At 34.2% G+C, this 20,189-nt stretch overlaps 2 protein-coding genes across 5 annotated transcripts; one reads left to right on the plus strand and one right to left on the minus strand.

Annotated features, from left to right (window-relative positions):
- The first annotated feature begins 648 nt into the window (after positions 1 to 648).
- Positions 649 to 4,337, plus strand: LOC115724445 (THO complex subunit 3). The gene is made up of 11 exons (XM_030653732.2): positions 649 to 819; positions 888 to 983; positions 2,373 to 2,502; positions 2,583 to 2,674; positions 2,787 to 2,855; positions 2,955 to 3,012; positions 3,105 to 3,204; positions 3,293 to 3,379; positions 3,475 to 3,553; positions 3,653 to 3,785; positions 4,009 to 4,337. Exons 1-11 carry the CDS (start codon positions 754 to 756, stop codon positions 4,044 to 4,046), a joined length of 948 nt encoding a protein of 315 aa, XP_030509592.1. The 5' UTR covers positions 649 to 753; the 3' UTR covers positions 4,047 to 4,337.
- Positions 4,338 to 7,022: 2,685 nt separating this feature from the next.
- On the minus strand, positions 7,023 to 19,949 carry LOC115725501 (uncharacterized). 4 transcript variants are annotated; one of them, XM_061116746.1, is made up of 5 exons: positions 19,713 to 19,940; positions 8,376 to 8,420; positions 8,187 to 8,319; positions 7,969 to 8,097; positions 7,025 to 7,896 (listed from the first exon to the last, which is right to left on the minus strand). In XM_061116746.1, the coding sequence occupies exons 1-5, from the start codon at positions 19,844 to 19,846 to the stop codon at positions 7,669 to 7,671; spliced, it is 669 nt and encodes a 222-aa protein (XP_060972729.1). In that variant the 5' UTR covers positions 19,847 to 19,940; the 3' UTR covers positions 7,025 to 7,668. The 4 variants fall into 4 exon arrangements, with proteins under 4 accessions (XP_060972732.1, XP_060972729.1, XP_060972731.1 ...); XM_061116748.1 differs by having other exon boundaries at positions 7,292 to 7,896; positions 8,187 to 8,298; positions 19,713 to 19,931; XM_061116749.1 differs by lacking the exon at positions 19,713 to 19,940 and having other exon boundaries at positions 7,023 to 7,896; positions 8,376 to 8,951.
- Between the last annotated feature and the right edge of the window lie 240 nt (positions 19,950 to 20,189).

The raw sequence follows: 20,189 nt of genomic DNA on the forward strand, positions 1-20,189 counted from the left end.
AAAAAATGAAGAAATTAAGTGCATAAAAATTAAAATATAAAGAATTTCGCCGCTAATTATTCTACATATATTAATTCTGATTATTTTTCATTTATTCCGTTACATTTCTCTATTAATTTATTTCAATTCTGAATATCGTGTAAAATGTAACTAAACAAATTAATGATGATTACACTATGAGTGCGTTTGGTAACACTTTTTGTAATCAGTTTTTTGTTTTTAAAATTAGAAAAGTAAAAATATTTTCTAAAATCATATTCTATAAAATTGTTTTTACTTTTTAATTTTTTAATTAAAAATCTAAATTTTAAAAACTGAAAAAATCACTTTTAAATTTTTTTTAAACATATTTTTTTAATTAATATTTTGTATTCTGACCCCAACTTAGATCTTGAAAACTGAATTTGGATACAGTCTCGGACTTGGACCTATCCCCGGTCCCAACTTCAAACCCAACTCCGAACTCAACTTAAATAAAATCAACAAATAAAAATAAAAATAAAATTTATAGAATACACTTTTATTTTTTTGTTTTTAAAATTAAAAAATAAAAATACATTTTTTATTTTTAAAAACAAAATTTTTATAATTAAAAACATTAAAAACAAAAGTGTTACTAAAATACTCTCTTTTCTATCTCTCCAATTTTCCTTTCCTTTCCTTTCCTTCTATATTTTCTTTCCCTCTACTTTTCCTTCGTCTACACCAATTGTTGATCTCTACGGGTTTAACAAAGGTCTGAGCTTTTTGAGAATGGCGGAGGACTCAGTTCCATGGAAGACTCTACACAGCAGAGAGTACCAAGGTCACAAGAAAAAGGTATTCACTCACTCACTCACTCATCCATCTTCTTTCTCTATTGATTTTAATTTTATTTATTAAAATAGGTTCATTCCGTGGCTTGGAATTGCACCGGAACTAAGCTCGCCTCCGGTTCCGTTGATCAAACTGCTAGGGTTTGGCATATCGAACCCCATGGCCATGTAAGTTCCCCATTCAATTTCACTCTTAAAGCTTTGAACTTTGAACTTTTTCTGTTCTAATTTGTTGCTTAAGAGACAATAGTTTCATTTTCTGAGTAATTTGGAGAATCGGTAATATCTACAGAAACATAAATAATATGTAGTGAATCACATTCACCTCAGTCATGAACTAGTAATTATAACTCAGAAATTTCATCACTAAATCAGCAAAATGAATTAAGACCTAAAATTGTGAATGATGCTAAAAGCTATGATGTAGCAAAGAATCGAAAATAAAAGCTATGCTCAAACCAAAGAATTACAATGCTTTATTGATCTGAAACCAAAGAATTACAATGCTTGTCATTCGGTACCAATTTTTCAAAACCAAACATTTTGAGGATTTATCATTTTTAGATTTGGGTAGGGAATGTAGAGATTGAAATTTTTTGCATATTTCATTTTCTGTGAGTTTATAGTTGGTTATTGTGTGTTTTAGGGTAATTATTCGCTAAAATATTGTAACCACGGTTTTCTTCCGCCACAAGTGAGGGCTCTTAATACATAACGGGGATTGGCTAGTCTAAGACAATGGCTGCTTTCTCTTTTTCAAAAAAATCTGTTTTTTCGGATTACAACTATCTCACTTGAGAAACTTGTGATCAAACTCACACAAGTTCTGTGCAGCCCTCCCTCGTCTCTTAGTTCTCTCTCTCTCAACTTGGTACCGAGATTGCTTAGGTTAGTCGGCTCCACAAGTAATTATAACTCAGAAATTTCAACACTAAGTCAGCAAAATGAATCATGACCTAAAATTGTGAATGATGCTGAAAGCTATGATGTAGCAAAGATTTGAATATAATTGAACACAAGTATATACAAGGTTCAATTACAAATTTACAAGTAAATTGAGTTTGGATGTACTTTCTTTGATCTGAAACCAAAGAATTACAATGCTTGTAGATTACACCTCCTTGCTCAGTACACACACAAATTCTGTGCCGCCCTTGTTATTCTCTTAGTTCTCTCTCTAAACTTGGTACCTGTAAAAAAGTTTAGAAAAGGGTAGTGGTTACTTGTACCTGAACATCACAAATTAGAACAATGAAAACCAAGAATTATACTAGTTTAGAGGACCACTATGAATATACATTATCACAGTCACAGTTTGAGTGATAGGCCTCATCATAGTATAAATCTCACCACCATACATCTGTGAAAAGAAACACTTTCTCAACTGTTGTGTTCCAAAACTCTTAAAACTCACAGCTTTGCACAATAGAGTCGGTCAACAAGTTCCTTAACTTTTTATAATAAAGGTTTTGCTCTGGTTCTTGCTTATTAAAACAGGTATGCTTATTTATTATCATTGAAATGTTTGGTGGGGTTATGTTACATTTTGTTTTACAGGGTAAAGCTAAAGATATTGAGCTAAAGGGACACACTGATAGTGTGGATCAATTATGTTGGGATCCCAAACATGCTGAATTAATTGCAACTGCTTCAGGAGATAAGACTGTCCGTCTATGGGATGCTCGTAGTAAGTGATTCCTTCTTATTTTCGTATGTGTTCCCATTTATGTTGCTGGAGATGCCTTAATGGTTGTTTTGGTTCCGCAGGTGGGAAATGCTCACAACAGGCAGAACTTAGCGGGGAGAACATTAACATCACTTACAAACCTGATGGCACGCACATAGCTGTTGGCAATAGGGTATGTTTCTACAACCTGATGTTGGAATCTCGAGTTATTATCTGAAAAATAAAAGCATGTTGCATTTTTTAGTGGTATTTCAGATCATCATTTGATATCTAAAATGTTGTAGGATGATGAATTAACGATTTTGGATGTTCGAAAATTTAAGTCAATTCATAAGCGCAAGTTTAATTATGAGGTAATTCGAAGTAAAGGCTACTTAGCACTTTTCTCTCTCAGCTTTATGTTAGTGACAATGTTTTACTAAACTGGATTGATACTTTTTCTTATTTTCCAGGTAAATGAGATAGCTTGGAACATGAAGGGTGATATGTTCTTTCTAACAACTGGAAACGGTGAGCAATTTTTCGTTATGAGAATATTCAAGTATTTCTTCTGTCTGTTTACTGGAATGGTTTATATGATTTAACTTTGTTACACTATTTAGGTACTGTCGAAGTTCTATCATACCCATCTCTTCGACCACTTGACACTCTTATGGCCCATACAGCCGGTTGTTATTGCATTGCAATTGACCCAACCGGAAGGTATCCGACAAAGCTATCCTATTCTTTATTTTGCTTAGCTGTTTACTCATCGAAATAAAACATTTTCTTTTGTCCTTAAATTTTACAGATATTTCGCGGTTGGAAGTGCTGATTCTTTAGTCAGTTTGTGGGATATCTCGGAAATGCTTTGTGTGAGAACATTTACGAAACTCGAGTAAGCTTCTTCCCCAAAATAAGAATCAAAACCTTATATATAATGAATGTTTGCTCACCATTTTTGTTTTGTTTTGTTTTTTTATCTTAATCCAGATGGCCTGTAAGGACAATAAGCTTCAACCATACCGGTGAATATATTGCTTCAGCTAGCGAGGACTTGTTCATCGACATAGTAAGCTTTTATATTGTTTACGATTAAACAAGATTTTTCTTTTAAAAGCAATTAGATAGGATTATGTATGACAATATTATTTCTCTTATAAACAAACAGTCAAACGCTCAAACTGGAAAAACAGTCCATCAAATTCCTTGTCGGGCCGCCATGAATAGCGTCGAGTGGAATCCCAAGTACAATTTACTCGCATATGCAGGAGATGACAAGAACAAATATCAAGCTGATGAAGGTAATGTTTAGTTTAGTTTAAGGCACATTTGTTCGGGAACCATTTTGTTTTTCGTTTTTTTTTCTCTAATTTCTCTTAACAAAATTTTATAGTTTGTTCATAGTTTTTGATTAATTAATCAGAAAATTGTGTTTGTAATCGTTACCGAACACTACCTTAGTTTCTTTGTTGCAATTCTTGTCTCTTGACAAAATAACAACATTCTTTCTATGTCTCTTAACAGGTGTTTTTCGAATTTTCGGGTTTGAAAGTGGTGCCTGAGAGAAATTACTCGATTCTCGGAGCCCTTTCCGGTGGCCTTTACTCAAACCTTTAAAACACTTTTTCTGTTGGAAATTGGGGTTGTTTGTTAATGACCAACATGATTATTTACATATTATTATTTTAATTTAGTTTTTGTTGTTGTTTAATTAACATTAATGAGGATGAGATTAATCAATCAATGTAAAGTAAAATTTAATAGTAAAGTGTACATTCTCAACATGCTCATACATTGGCAAAGTTTTATAATGTATAATTCAAAGTCAATAATAAACTCATTTGTTAGTAACTTAATATTAAAGTGTTTTGAGATTAATTATTAAGTCATGATCTGAATTTATCAAGATTACTTGGGTATAAGATTGTAGACTAATCGAAAGAAGTCCTTTGAGTTAATTATTTAATAATCAAGTAAGAATATGATAAATTGAAATTCAAAATACTAATAATCCCAATTCAATGATCACCATGAACAACTTGATACTTCTATGTTGAAAGGGAACTAAAAAGTCAAATTTTTGAAGTATAAAGTTGTGATAACTCTACTTCATCCTATCATACGCTTTACTCATATTAAGCTTTAAAGTCACGACCCTTCCATCCCATAAACCTTACGACACCATAGTATAATTAGAAATCAAACGATCTAGAATAAAACCATTTTGAGTGTCAAAAATTCCTTTTGGCAACAAAACTTCAAATTTATTGACCATAAAAAATTAATTGATGAAGTCCTTACAAAAAGAATTAATTGCTAAATAAATTTTAATATTTTTGACACTAATAAAAATAAATTATAAATAAAAAATTAAAAATCAATGTGAAGGTTGCTACTTGTGGGAAGAAGTTAATGGATTGGGGAGGAGAAATTACTAGAAATTTTAAAGCAAGGATTGCTGCTAACAGGTGTGATAAGGTCTCTTGTTAGCAGTTTGACAAAGTAAAGAAGAATCTAACAGTAATTCTGGATCAACGGGAAGCTCTTTAGTGCCAGAGATCAAAGCAATTGTGGCTCAAAGACGGAGATCGAAACACGAAGTATTTTCACTCTAAGGCCACGGCTAGATGAAAGAATAATACAATTCACCAACTGAAAAATTCCATGGGTCAATGGATTGACTGGGAGCATGGCTTAGGGGAGGTCATGGTAGTTTTTTTTTTTCAATATTTGTTCATCATCTCCAGTTCAGTGGCAGGAGATTGTTGATTGCATTCCTTCGGGTATTTTACGACTAATCATAACTTGGTCTTATTGAAAGTTGTTTCAGATAAAGAGGTTAAAGGGGCGTTGTTTCAAATGCATCCTGACAAATCTCTAGGGCGTTATTGATCAGTTGTGGGAACAAATATCATTTTATTGGTTAGGAATTTTTTCACCTCTTGTGTGATGCCAGATAGGTTGAATGATACAAACTTGGTCCTTATTTCGAAGAAGAAGAATTTGACGGTCATGGGGGATCTTCGTCCTATTGCTCTTTATAATGTTCTTTGTAAGGTCATCACAAAAGTTTTGGCTAATCGTATTGGGTTTTCATCGGTATTGGGTGAAATTGATTATGGGATGTGTTTCAATTGTTCAATACTGGATTAGCCACGGTGGTTAAAGTCTTGGTCCTATTATCCCTACATGTGGTTTTCGACAAGGAGATCCTCTCTCTCCGTATCTTTTTATATTGTGTGCTAGAGGTTTTTTTGGGCTTATCAAGAAGTGTGAAACAAATAAGTGGCTTTATGGGTGTAATGTGGCTAGGTGACAGTTATCTTTATTGTCGAGTCAATGAAAGAGAGGCGGCCAAGATTATGGAGCTCCTGACAAAGTTTGAACAAGCTTCAGGACAGCAGGCGAATATTGCTAAATCTTTTATCCTTTTTAACACTAATACCTCAGAGATAAACTGTGCTCGAGTTTAGGAAATTTTAGTGATGTGGGTTACAGGTGATAAAAGTTTGTATTTGGGTCTTCCTAATACTATGGACAGGAATACAATTATTACTTTGGGTTTCCTTAACAAAAAAAAATGCATAAGCAAGTGGAAAGTTGGGACGAAAAGTGGCTCTCTAAGTCGGGAAAGGAAGTCCTTTTGAAATTTGTCGCTCAATCTCTCTCTAGTTATGCTATGAGTATTTTTCTGCTTCCGTTTAAGCTTTGTTCTGAAATGGAGCAAATCATGTGTAAGTATTGGTGGCGGGCAAGTAGTAATGGCCCAGGTATTAATTGGTTGTTGTGGGAGAAGCTAGCGGTTCATAAAGATAAGCCGATATGTACACTTGTTGGAGAAGATTCTTTTCTCATAATTGTCCAAATGTTTCTACCTATTACCTGCACCACATAATACTCGTGAGTCACAAGGACTCAGCAAGAAAAGTAATAAAAACAATCATATAATTCACCACACAATATTAGCAAGTAAACTCACATCAGAATCAAATAATCATACATTACTCATATATTTAAATTTGGGTCAGTACATATATTCAAACATAATGAATGTCAATATAAAGATATACGGTTATACACAATTACCAGTCAATAATAATAACTATATCTGTTACTTCATATAATTATTCTCACCACTTTCCTAACAAAGTAATTTTAATACCTCACCTAGTATACTAATGTACTTGTCGTTGTTTAATAAAATCACCTTGATATTCAAAATTGATAATCAAATGTTACTGACGTTGTTAAATTAGGCAACCTAAAAATTATTCCATAGTATTCATAAATCTCATTACTTAATAAGGTCAGTCGATACCCTAACTTGGCATCCATATATCACATTGCCTAATAAGACAAGTCGATTCCCTAATCCGACATCCATATATGTCACTGTCATTATCTATGAAGATAACTGACAAGTAGGGAACCTAACAACCGTTCCGGATCACTGTCGTTATCTATGGAGATAACTGACAAGTAGAGACTTGACAACGATCTTGGGTCACTGTCGTTATCTATGGAGATGACTAGCAAGTAGGGAACCTAACAACGGTTCCAAGTTAATGCCATTATCTATGGAGATAATCGACAAGTAGGAAACTTAACAACAGTTCTGGGTCACTGTCGTTATATATGGAGATAAACGGCAAGTAGGGAACCTAACAACGATTCTAGGTCACTGTCGTTATCTATGGATATAACCAACAAGTAGAGAACCTAACAATGGTTCTGGGTCACTGTCGTTATCTATGGAGATAACCGACAAGTAGGGAACCTAACAACAATTCCAGGTCATTGTCGTTATCTATGGAGATAATTGGCAAGTAGGGAACCTAACAATGATTTTGGGTCACTGTCGTTACTTATGGAGATAACCGATAAGTAGAGAACCTAACAACGGTTATTTATATTGAAGCATAATAACAAAACATGATATAACAATGTCACAAATTTGTGCCAAATTTTTGTGCAACAAAACAAACCATATGAGAAGTTCTGTCGCTAATGTTGATGGCGATTTGGATTATGAATTCAAAGTTTGAGTAGTAGGATTCATCAACTAAATTCATGTCTCCGAAACTATTACCACAAATTGAAAGATAAAAAAAGCCAAAGTGATAACTAACAAAAGAAGAAGAAAACATCGATCGAATTAACTAACAACGGTTGGAAGCCTTTGTTCTAGTCGGAGGCTGCTGCTTCTTCTTTTTCTTCTGATGTAGTAGTAGTTGTTGTTGGTCTTGGATAATGTTTAGCAGGCCTAAACATTTCCAAATCAATTTCGGGACTCATTTGTAAGAATACCTTAACTTCGTAGTATTTTCCATCCGTACACTGCAGTGTAAGATAATAATAATCGAATCCTATTTGTATCACATTTATAATCTCTGTAATCTCCAAATTAGCACCCTGCACATATATAGAAAATCAATACAAATAATAAACTCATTATCATATATTAATGAAGCAAAACAAGAGTACCTCAAGTTTGTTATATTCAGCAACGGCTAAATTAGCTGCTTCAATAGTATATTTACAACAAGAATTGCCCAAGATTTTCTGATACCAGTTCCTTTTGTGTTTATTAGGAAGGTAATCAACATGGAAACCCTAAATATAGATTAGAAGAATTAATATTAGATCTAATAATGAATGTAGAATTGGAGAAAGAGAGATCTAGAAATAAGAATAGTACATACATCAGTTTCAAGGAGTTGTTTGTGAACAATGGCCCAATCTTGTTCATATTCATCATCTTCATCGGATAAGTATGAAAATTTTGTGTTTGGTGGTAACTTAGCTTTATTTTCCCTAATAATAATAAGTATAACACTAATCATAAGAAAAGCAATTAATTATAATAATTATAATAATAATAATAATAATACCTTGATTTGGTTATCCTTTCATCTTCAACAAGAATAAAATCGTTGTCATCATCATCTTCTTCATCGGATGATAAATCTGTTTCTTTTTTGTCTGTGTCTGCTGCTAACAAAGATTTACCATCACTAATTTCTTTAACCACATCTGCCATCTCTGCCATTAGATTATCAGATTAGACAAACAAATTAAGTAAACCTAAACTAATACTTATTAGGATATATAGATCCTATTGATTATTCCCACAAATTAAGTATTACAATATATTTCTCAATTATCGGATCAAAACAACGTAGGTTATTAGGGCTAGGCTATTGATTTGAAATAAATGTATTAACTCAAAACAAAAAACAATCAAACTAAAATTGGAGATTCACGAAGAATAAATTGAAGCAAATTAAGCAAACATTCAAAAAAAAAAAAAAAGAAGTGAACCATAAAATGGAGAAATATTTGTTTGGGTTACAAATCCTTTGTTCCTAGGGTTTCTTTTGCTATACAGAAAATTGGAGATTCACACCATAATATCAACCTCAATCAAAATTGAGACCATTTACGAAGAACAAATTCAAAGAAAAAAAGAAAAAAAGAACCGAACCTTTCTATTTTCTCTCTTCTTATGGATTCTGTTCAGGACCCACGATTTTTACTTTGTGGGGGTTATTTATCATAAAAAAATATTTATAATTACATTATAATAACTCTTATTAAATTTATCTAATTTTATGGGGCTATTCTACTATTTTGGTTTATAATTATTAAATTAAAAAATTTACATTTAATTTTTTAAAAAGTTGTATTTTTGTTAGTGGGGGCTATAGCCCCACATTATTGTGAATGGGTCTGTCCCTGATTCTGTTATACTGAATTTAAAACAATGAAACTGAAACGAATTGCCGATAGAAGATTCTGGTTGAGTCGCAGATAGTGTTGTTTTTTTTAAAACGTTTTGCGACTCTGTCCGAAATGTGCACAACAGTTTAGCAACTACGGCGTCCTCGGGATAAAACAGTCTCTGTATACGATATGTTCTGCACCGAACTATATCGTTCGATTACACCCTAAATTTTGTTTTGAGAAAAATCGTAAGGGAGAAAGAATTATTTTTTTGTTGTTGAAAAGGATGTACCTGTACCGTTGTTCTAATACGATTTATATAGAGAAGTCGATCTAAGATTAAACGATAAGAAAACGGTAATGTAATCGTGAAGGAGTTGGATCATGACAATAAAAAGAGGATCATTGACTGATTACTTTTTACTACTTCATTTAACGTTAAAATTAATTAATAAATAAAAAATAAATTTTTATTTAATTAAATAATTTTTCTTTAAAAAATTAAATTACACCTCACCTGCCGCCACAGATTGGTCGGTCGGACGGCGGCGGCGCGCGTGTGTGGTGGTCCAATGTGTGAGTCCTCAAACATGCACTACATATACACTTCTAATTAAAGTGTTCCTATCCCATGTGGAACTCCAATCATTCACACACTTCACTTTTCATTTTTACACAATTTCACAAAAGTTCCAACAGATTCTCTTTGAATTCTTCTGCTCGCCTCAAGGTACTAAAGAGAGAATGTTAGGATGTTCAAAGGTGTCCTTTAACCTTGATTGTAATGAAGATAATCACTAGAGGTTATAGCTAGAAATTCACTCAGAAAGAAATAAATTTAACAAGACGATAATACACGAATGCAAATGGAAGAGTTGTTTGTATTCTTTTAAAATATTTCTCTCTTTAATATTTCCTTCTTTCCTGTATTCTTCAAGCACAAATTGCTTGAAGAACTCACTTTTCTAAAAATACCAAACACTACCTCACCAAGAACTTGCCATCAACCTCGGCTAGCTAGCTAGTAGTAAGTAACATGATTTTGTAATTCTGTACTTGGGGTTTGTGTGGATTTCAATTATATTTTTGATTCATATTAATAGGCTTAAGCCTATCCTTTTTCTTGTGCTTTTTTTATTAATCTATTGTTCATTTTTTGGTAATTTGTTAAGTAAGTAAGCCATCATGCTAATTGATAGGTTCTGATGAAATCTATACATAATTGATAGGCTTGATACTATTGATGAGTTATGTCCAACTTGATCTATCTTGGGCTATTTTCTTTTTTCTATGTCTACATCAGCTGCAGCAGTAGGCTTCTTCGTATTCCATAACAGGTTGTTTCAGGCCTTCCTTATAGAACAAGCCACCACTACAACAAATGTCATTTTTGCCAGCACATTTTGGTGCTGGCAAAAGTTGGTATTGCGCTGGTAAAATAAAATTTACCTATGATGTGTTGGCAAAAAAGGTTAGCAAATCAATGTTGGTATTAGAACTTTTGCCAACATAAAATGAAAAGCACTAGCAAAAAAGACTTTTCCCAGCGCATAAATGTGCTGATAAAAGTTAGATTTTAGCCACTGCAAATGTACGTTGGTAAAACTTTGATCTCTTTGCCAGCGCGGTTTGCGAAATGCGCTTGGTAAAAACGCAGTAGCGAACTGTACTGGTAAAAATAACATTTCTTGTACCATGATTGCCTCCTCCACCAATTCTGCTCGACCATGGGATAAAAGCTCTACAAACCAGTCATGGAAACTAGCAGCAACAACAGTCCCCATATCAATTGCAGACCAATTCCAGCAAGACTTAGCAAAAGAACACAGAACCAGCACATGGTGAATTGATTCCTCACAGCGGCAAAAGGGACAAGCAAATATTATCGATTATCTTTTATTAAACTCATTAGACATTACATTACACAATGAGTTTTTATTATGTTTGTATTTGGAACTATTTCATTTGTGACACATATATTAGATATTTTAATTGACATATATGAATTATATTAGATTTTATCAAATTTTAATCACATTAAATTTTATTTGTGACAAATAATAGTTATTATTTGATTTAATAATTTTATTCTAAAAATATTAAAAGAAAATAAAAAATTAACATCAACAAAGTGTTGGCATTAAGAAATTGTAACATTAATCAATAGTTATTGTTAAGCAATTATAACAACATTAAAATATAATATTTTTTCATATATAACATGTAATTAAAACCTATAAGATTAGGTCTTGTCTTGTGACATGTGTGGTATGTTTCTTTGTATCTAAGGTTGATTTTCTTTTGTCTCTAAGGTTGTTTGTCTTTTCTGATGGCGTCAAGCAGTCGGGGTGGGTTTGATCTCAATGAACAGTACGGGCAGATCAGTTTGGAGGATGAAGAGGAGGAAGTGTTAATTGGTGGTGATGAGGACGGAGAGGAGGCGATTTTTGATGATAGATGGTGCTTGGTGGGTAAGTTTCTTATTGGCCGGACACTTGATTTTGATGCAATGAGGCATATGATGGCGTCCCTTTGGCAACCTGGGAAGGGAGTGTTCATCAAGGAGTTGGATACTAACCGGTATCTCTTTCAATTCTACCATGAACTTGATGTTCAAGTTGTTATTGATGGAAGTCCATGGACTTTCAACAAATGTCCACTGGTTTTTCATAGATTGAAAAAAGGCGAGGATCCGAGAAGTGTGCTGTTAAATAAGATCGATTTCTGGGTTCAAATTCATGATTTGAAGTCCGGATTTATGTTTGAAAAAGTGGTTCGTAGAGCCGGTGATTATGTTGGCAGTTTTGTGAAAACCGATCCTAAGAATTTCAATGGTCTTTGGCGTGATTACTTGCGTGTTAGATCGACAATTGATATTACTAAACCATTGAAGAGGAGAATGAAATTGTGCAAAGAAAATGGTGAGTGGATTTGGGCGAATTTTCAATATGAGCACCTTCCCACATTTTGCTTTGTGTGTGGAATAATAGGACATTCTGAAAGATTTTGTCCAAGGAGATTTGACCAGCCGTTGGAACAAATGGTAAAGCCTTATGGGATTGGGATTAAAGCTCAATTGAAGAAGAAGAACTACTTGATTGGTGCTCAATGGCTTAGAACGGGCAGGGAGGAGGACGGTGGTCTTGATGGTGGTGGTGGCGGTTCAAAAAATTCTGTTGATGGTGATGGAGTTATGGTGAATCCTAAAATTATGGATATTGATAGGAGTGATTCTAGAGGATATCATAATCCCATAATATCAGGAAGTAATAAAGGAGTTGATGGGAGAGAGAAAGGTGTAGTGATTACCCAAGATAGTGGGAGGAGACAAATTAGTGTAGCTGTAGGTGATGAGGAGGCATTTAATGAGGAAGATTCTCTCTTGATCTATGACAGTAAGAGGAGGCGTATGGGGGCTGAGATAGTTGTGCATGAGGTGGATGAGTATGGGCCAAACGTGGGCTCTATTATAGAGGAGGGTGCTGTTCCAAAAAACGTTTTAAAGGTGGGCCTTGGTTCTCAGGCCCACCAGTCATCATGAGCATTTTGGCTTGGAATTGCCATGGGCTTGGGAACCTATGGGCTCAACAATTCATTAAGGATCTTGTGATCCAAAAGAAACCCAATTTCTTGTTTTTATGTGAAACTTTGGCAAGAAAAGAAGTGGTGGAGAAGGTTCGGGTTTTGCTTGGGTTTGAAGGGGCTCTTTCGGTGGATGTTCAAGGAAGGAGTGGAGGGGTGGCTTTGCTTTGGAGAGTTGAAGATGAAGTTAAGGTGTTGGGATATGGGAGAACGTTTATTGATGTGGTGGTCTGTGGTCACGATCAAGGTGAATGGCGTTTGACGGGGTTGTATGGAGAACCAAATAGAAGTTTAAGAAAGAAAACTTGGGAGTTGATGGGGGAGCTGAAAAACAAATCAAACTTACCTTGGTGCATTATTGGGGACATTAACAATGTTACTTCCCAAGACGATAAAAGGGGAGGTAATCCTTATCCTAGTTGGTTAGTTGATGGTTTTAATGAAGCGTTGGGTGAATGCGGTCTCTATGATATGGAGCTCAATGGTTACCCATTTACATGGGAACGTGGCCGTGGTTCTTCAGATTGGGTGGAGGTTCGTATCGATCGCGCTTTGGTGAACCAAGCTTGGTTAGATATCTTTCCTCTTGCTAAACTTTTTAATTTAGAAGTTTCCACTTCCGATCATTGTCCTATACATTTGGTTATTGATAACAAAATTATGGCTGCTTCTAATCGGAGATTCCGGTTTGAAAATTCATGGTTGAAAGAACCTTTGTGTATGAAGATTATAGAAGAAAGTTGGAATGTTGATCCTTTGCTGTCCATTATTGAAAAATTAAAAGTTTGTGGCGAGAAACTTTCGGAATGGGGATCTGTGTATTCGGGTAATTTCTCTAAGAGATTAAAAGAGTGCAAAATGGAGATTAAAAGGTGGAAGAGGGGTCGGGATGCTTTGTCTATAGAAAATCATAAGCTTGCTACTGTGAAGTTGAATGATATTTTGTTGCAAAGGGAAATTTTTTGGAAGCAGAGGAGTAAACAAATGTGGCTTAGAGAGGGGGATAATAATTCTAAGTATTTCCATGCCATAGCTTCAGCAAGGAGAAGAGGGAATTTGATCCAGAGATTAAGAAGTGATGAAGGGGACTGGGTTGACTGGCAAGGAGGCTTGCCCACGGTGATTACTGAGTATTTCTCTCAGTTATTTACGGCTTCAAATGTTGATGTTTCTGAGGTGGTTAATTGCACCTCAGCAGTGTTATCAAATGAAGACAACAGGCGGCTGTTAGAGCCTGTTTTGGAGGATGAGATTCGACATGCTCTGTTTCAAATGCATCCCGATAAATCGTCGGGTCCGGATGGAATGTCGCCTGGCTTTTATCAAAAGAGTTGGAATATTGTTGGTGGAGATATTGTGAAATTTGTGCAAACGTTCTTTGTTACGGGTTCTTTTCCAAGAGAGCTAAATTGTACAAATGTAGTTCTTATTCCAAAGAAGAAACACCCCGAAGTTATGACGAACCTTAGGCCAATTTCCTTATGTAATGTCTTGTATAAGGTTATTTCGAAAGTCATGGCGAATCGAATCAAACAAGTGTTGCCTATGGTCATTTCCGATAATCAAAGTGCTTTTATCCCGGGTCGTTTAATCTCGGATAATATCATGATAGCTTTTGAGATCATGCATTATTTGAAGAGAAAAAGAAATGGTAAGGAGGGGTACATGGCCATCAAACTTGATATGAGCAAGGCTTACGATCGCGTAGAATGGGCTTTTATTGAAAAAATGTTGCTTCGGTTGGGGTTCAATGTTCATTGGGTCCAACTCATCATGTTTTGTGTATCAACGGTTACTTATAATGTCACTCATGGTGGTTATACAATGGGTCCTATCACTCCTGGTAGAGGTTTGCGTCAAGGCGATCCACTCTCCCCGTTCTTGTTCTTGATTTGTGCCGAGGGTCTTTCTTCATTATTGAAACATTATGAGAGGCATCAGCTCTTATCTGGGTGTCGGGTAGCTAGGGGGGCTCCTATGGTGTCTCATATGCTTTTCGCCGACGATAGTTATGTGTATTGCAAAGCTAATGACATAGAGGCACAGAATGTTATTCGTCTTCTTCATTCATATGAACTAGCCTTGGGCCAACAAGTTAATTTTGCAAAGTCTTCAGTGTTTTTCAGTAAGAATACTTCGATGGATGTGCGTAGTAGGATGTGTGGGCTTATGGGGTTGAGAGAGGCGACTGATGATAGTTTTTATTTGGGTCTTCCTTGTATTATGGGAAGAAACAAGAATGCTATCTTGGGTTTCTTGAAGGAAAAGATGAAAAAGAGGATTTTTAGTTGGGAGACGAGGTTTCTCTCTAAGGCGGGAAAGGAGGGGTTGATAAAGTCGGTGGCTCAAGCTTTGCCTAGTTATGCCATGAGTGTGTTTCTTTTGACTAAAGAAATATGCTCAAGCCTTGAAGGAATGATGGCAAAATTTTGGTGGAAGTCTCAAGCGAATAGCACAAGTAAGGGTGTTCATTGGGTAAGTTGGAAGCGTCTTTGTCAACATAAGAATAATGGGGGATTAGGATTTCGCGATCTTCGTGATTATAATCTCTCTTTTTTGGGTAAACAAGGATGGAGACTTCTTACTAGAGAAAACTCGCTTGTTGGAAGAATTTTTAAAGCCCGGTACTATCCTAATGGGTCTTTCCTTAATGCTAAGCTGGGCCAAAATCCCAGTTTTATTTGGAGAAGCATTTGGGCTGCCCAGGGTCTGGTTAAGGAGGGTGCAAGAGTTTCTATTGCTGCTGGTACTTCAGTGAACATTCTTAAGGATCCGTGGCTTCCTCATGCTACAAATCCTTATGTTACAACTGAAAACCAGGGGCTTGTGGATAAAACTGTTGATAGTCTCATGGTTGTTGGGGAAAGGACTTGGGATCTTGAAGTCCTTGCTGATATGTTTTTGGAAAGGGATTGTAGCTTAATTTTAAATATTCAGCTCAGTAATTCTGTGGCGAGAGATACATGGTGTTGGAATCTTGAGTCTTCTGGGCACTACTCAGTCAAAAGTGCGTATAAGAAGCTTCAATCGGACAGAGGTAATTGGTTGTTCTTGGACGAGGAGAATAGTTGGAAAAAGCTATGGCAGCTTCCTGTTCCACCTAAGGTTCGCCATTTCTTGTGGCGTGCTTGCTCTGGTTGTCTTCCAACCAAGCTTCAGCTTCAAACAAAACATGTCAACGTTGATCTTCTGTGTCCATTTTGTAGCAGGGATCAAGAATCAATTTTTCATGTGCTGCTGGGTTGTAGTTTTGCGCGCTCCTGCTGGTTTTTTTCTGGTGTGGTAGTCCCTGCTGCTGGTGCAGACGATGCCTTTGCTCGTCGGTTTTTCGGCCGCCGGTGTAATCAAGAGGAGTGTATGTTGGATGCGGCTATGATCAGTTGGAGTATTTGGACAACTCGAAATGAGTTGATTTGGCAGAATAAAAGTCGAAATGCTAAGGAAGTAGTGAAGTCGGCTAGGCTAGTCCTTGATCAATGGAAAGTTGTTAATTTCGAGTCACCCATTGCTTATTTTGCTACGGGTGCTGCTCTTGGAAACAAATTGTGGCAAAAACCAGATCAATCAACAATCAAGGTAAATGTCGATGGAGCTATATTCGAAGATCAGCAGAAGTTTGGCTTCGGGTACATTGCTAGGGACTGTTTTGGTGCTCTTATTGAAGGTGTTTCAGGAAGTAGGACAGGCTATGTTCTCCCTGAGATTGCCGAGATAATTGGTATCAAGGAGGCGCTAAGCTGGATTAAGAACAAAGGATGGGGTAAGGTGGTCGTTGAATCAGATTCTTTAGTTGCTGTCCAAGCTATCCAAAGCTCTATTCATATGCCATCTCAATTTGGTTTATTGGTGGAGGATTGTCGTTTAATTTTGAATTCTTTAAATAATGTTCAAGTTTCTTTTGTTAATCGTTCTGCAAATAAGGCTGCCCATAGTATTGCTAGGGGGTCTTGTTTTTCGTCAGATCGAATCTATTTGGAGTCTACTGCTCCCTCTTCTTTGCGTAATATTGTAATTGCGGATGCTATTTGATTATCAATGATATAACTTTATAAAAAAAAAAAAAAAAAAAAAAAAAAAAACCTATAAGATTACATTTTGAAAATGTTATTAGTGAATGTAACATAATGAACTAAATTAATGTTAACTATTTATAATTTATAACACTAAAATATTGTTATAATATGCTATTTAATAACATGTGAAAATATAATTACATAAGTTATCTTAACAGTTATTATAAAATATATTTAATTACACTTTTTGAGTGTTATTGTAAATATTTTTTCTTGCAGTGATTTTCTCCCTCCTTAATTGTATATTCCTAAGTGTTGAAAAAGAAGTCATTTTATAGCTTTGGGTTAAAACCCTATTTTTCGTCAGATTAGCAGGTGGGCCACGACTCTACATTGTAGTGTCACTGTCTGTGTCCTCCAAGCACAAATTCCCCTTCAAATTAACTTCAATTTTGTACTTTATTAAACATGTAATCATAATTGGTAAATTTCTAGCAATTGAAGTTGGTTTATACATACTAAATGTGAAATGTGGAAAGTTGGTTGAGAAAAATTTTAGAACTTGCTTGCTTACTATTTGAGGTGAATGATAAATGATATATGACTAGAAAAGTGATTTAGTCAATTATTAGACCGATTGTGCCTTTCAAGCCGAGCTTGATTAAATTTTCCTTAGTTACCCTCTTTCACTTTTTATTGTTAAACACTTGTTTGAGCTTAATTGAACACATTATTATTTATCGGTTCCTAGATTTGTATCATGAGCATATAAACATGTAAAAAGGGATTGAATTGTATTGGCTGTTATCTTTTGTGGAGCGGTGTTGTCAATAGAAAAGTTCAAGAAAAGATTGAGAACAAGTATAAAAGAAGAGAGAGAGAGAGATTGAAAACAAACAACATTTCTCTTAGTTGCTAAAAGTATAAGTTTGGGGGAAATGTTTTCCTTGTGAAAAATCTGGTGTCTATTTTTCTCAATTTTTAGAAATAAAGAGGAATTTGAGGTATGTTAATTTGGGATGTGAATATCAAGATTGGTTGTGAGTTTTATATACTTACCGTACATGTGAGCATAAATGATTATCTTATCCACCTGTATCTAGCCTTAAATATAAGGCTAATTTAGATTTTCGTCTTCTGAAGACATGTATTAAATCATGCCCCTGGTACTTTTCTGCTCGTTAAAAATTCTCCTCGAATTGTTAAGATTGTTGGATTTAAAGACTTTTGTCAAATTTTACGTAAAGAAAGTCTGACGTTGATAAAAATTTAGAGGGCACAATTCGGTACAAGTAAAAATTGGGGCACGATTTTGTAAATATCAAAATTCGAATGGCACGATTTAGAATATGGGCAATTGTCATATTAGCAAAATTGAATGAAATTAGACAAAAGTTTTTAAATTCAACAATCTCAATAGTTCACATGAAATTTTCAACGACATGAAAAGTTCAAAAAGCATAATTTGGTACATGTCAAAGTTCAAAGAACAAAAATCTTAATTAACCTATTTATTAATAGTATTTTCACCATCAAAAGAGTTAGAGCATCTCTAATAATAAAAATACAAATAATTGTCGGAAATGCAAATATAACTCACTTTGTTAAAAATCTAATCCAATAATGTACTAAATCATGATGCAAATATATCACATAACAAAAAATAATCAAAATTTAGATAACAATAAATGTTATTCTTTTATATTTATTATTATCTCATTTTTAATATTTTATTATTATATTTTAAATAACATGCTCATTTACTTGTATTATTATTAAATTTATATTTTTTTTTATTATTATTATTTTATATTTTTTTAATAAATTAATGAGTATTAGATGACAACAATAGCAAAAAGTAATGTGAAAATATCACAACCATTTTTTTGTTGTGCAACAAAACAAACCATATATGGTTCCTTATATATGGTGGTATAATTTAATACATTTCATTTGAGGAGACTGGTGTTAATAACGATTTGGATTATGAATTCAAAATTTAACAAAAACTAATTGAAAGATGAAAAAAGTCAAAGTGATAAGTTCTTACACTCCAAAAGCAACCAAAAAAAAAAAAAATAGAAAACATCGATTGGAATAGCTAACAAAGACTTCCAACACAGCCATTGTTCTAGGCTGCTGCTTCTACTTCTTTTTCTTCTGATGTAGTTGTTGTTGTTGTCGTTGGCCTTGGATAATGTTTAGCAGGCCTAAACATGTCCAAATCAACTTTGGGGCCCATTTTTAAGACCTGAACTTCATAGTACTTTCCATCCGTACATTCCAGCGTAAGATAATAATAATCGAATCCTCTTATTATGACATTTATAATCTCCCTAATCTCCAAATTAACACCCTACATATACATATAAAAAATCAATACAAACAAATATCAATAAATAATAAACTCATTATATTAATGAAGCAAAACAAATGTACCTGAAGTTTGTTATATTCAGCAACTGCTAAATTAGCTGCTTCAATAGTATATTTATATGAAGTACAGCCCATGATGATTTTCTGATACCAGTTCCTTTTGTGTTTATTAGGAAGGTAATCAACATGAAAACCCTAAATATAGATTAGAAGAATTAATATTAGATCTAATAATGAATGTAGAATTGGAGAAAGAGAGATCTAGAAACAAGAATAGTACATACATCAGTTTGAAGGAGTTGTTTGTGAACAATGGCCCAATCTTGTTCAAATTCATCATCTTCATCGGATAAGTATGATAAGTTTGTGTTTGGTGGTAGTTTAGCTTTATTTTCCCTAATAATAATCAGTATAACACTATTCATAAAAAGAGAAAAAGAGAAAAGCAATTAAAAATAATAATAATAATAATAATAATAATACCTTGCTCTCGTTATCCTTTCATCTTCAACAATAATAAAATCGTTGTCATCTTCATCTTGAGAGTCATAATCATCATCTTCTTCTTCTTCATGGGATGATAAATCTGTTTCTTTTTTCTGTGTGTCTGCTGCTAACAAACATTTGCCTTCCCTAATTTCATCAACCACCTCTGCCATCTCTGCCATTAGATTATCAGATTAGACTAACAAGTTGAGTAAATATATTAGACACCCTCGAAAATAGATTAGACAACTAATTAGCATCGATCAGATATATATTATAGAAAAGCATATTAATTTCATTCAAACAAAAACAAACCGATGGTGTGTAATTATATAATCAGAGCCCTAAAACACCAAAACTAATACTAAAGTAAATAGGATAGATGCTATATATTGATTATTCCCACAAATTAATATGCTTGATTAAATTTTCCTTAGTTACCCTCTTTCACTTTTTATTGTTAAACACTTGTTTGAGCTTAATTGAACACATTATTATTTATCGGTTCCTAGATTTGTATCATGA

This window comes from Cannabis sativa, chromosome 6 (genome assembly GCF_029168945.1).
Source record: "Cannabis sativa cultivar Pink pepper isolate KNU-18-1 chromosome 6, ASM2916894v1, whole genome shotgun sequence".
In the NCBI taxonomy this organism is placed as follows: Eukaryota; Viridiplantae; Streptophyta; class Magnoliopsida; order Rosales; family Cannabaceae; genus Cannabis; species Cannabis sativa.

What these genes read in the sequence shown, in the direction of transcription:
- LOC115724445 (XM_030653732.2), top strand. Translation starts at nt 754, where the DNA reads ATGGCGGAGGACTCAGTTCCATGGAAGACTCTACACAGCAGAGAGTAC. An exon ending in ACCAAGGTCACAAGAAAAAG is followed by an intron (nt 820 to 887) that starts GTATTCACTCAC and finishes TTATTAAAATAG; the next exon opens with GTTCATTCCGTGGCTTGGAA. An exon ending in CCGTCTATGGGATGCTCGTA is followed by an intron (nt 2,503 to 2,582) that starts GTAAGTGATTCC and finishes TTGGTTCCGCAG; the next exon opens with GTGGGAAATGCTCACAACAG.
- LOC115725501 (XM_061116746.1), bottom strand. Translation starts at nt 19,846, where the DNA reads ATGGCAGAGATGGCAGAGGTGGTTGATGAAATTAGGGAAGGCAAATGT. An exon ending in GAAAGGATAACCAAATCAAG is followed by an intron (nt 8,320 to 8,375) that starts GTATTATTATTA and finishes TCTTATGATTAG; the next exon opens with TGTTATACTTATTATTATTA. An exon ending in AACAACTCCTTGAAACTGAT is followed by an intron (nt 8,098 to 8,186) that starts GTATGTACTATT and finishes ATCTATATTTAG; the next exon opens with GGTTTCCATGTTGATTACCT.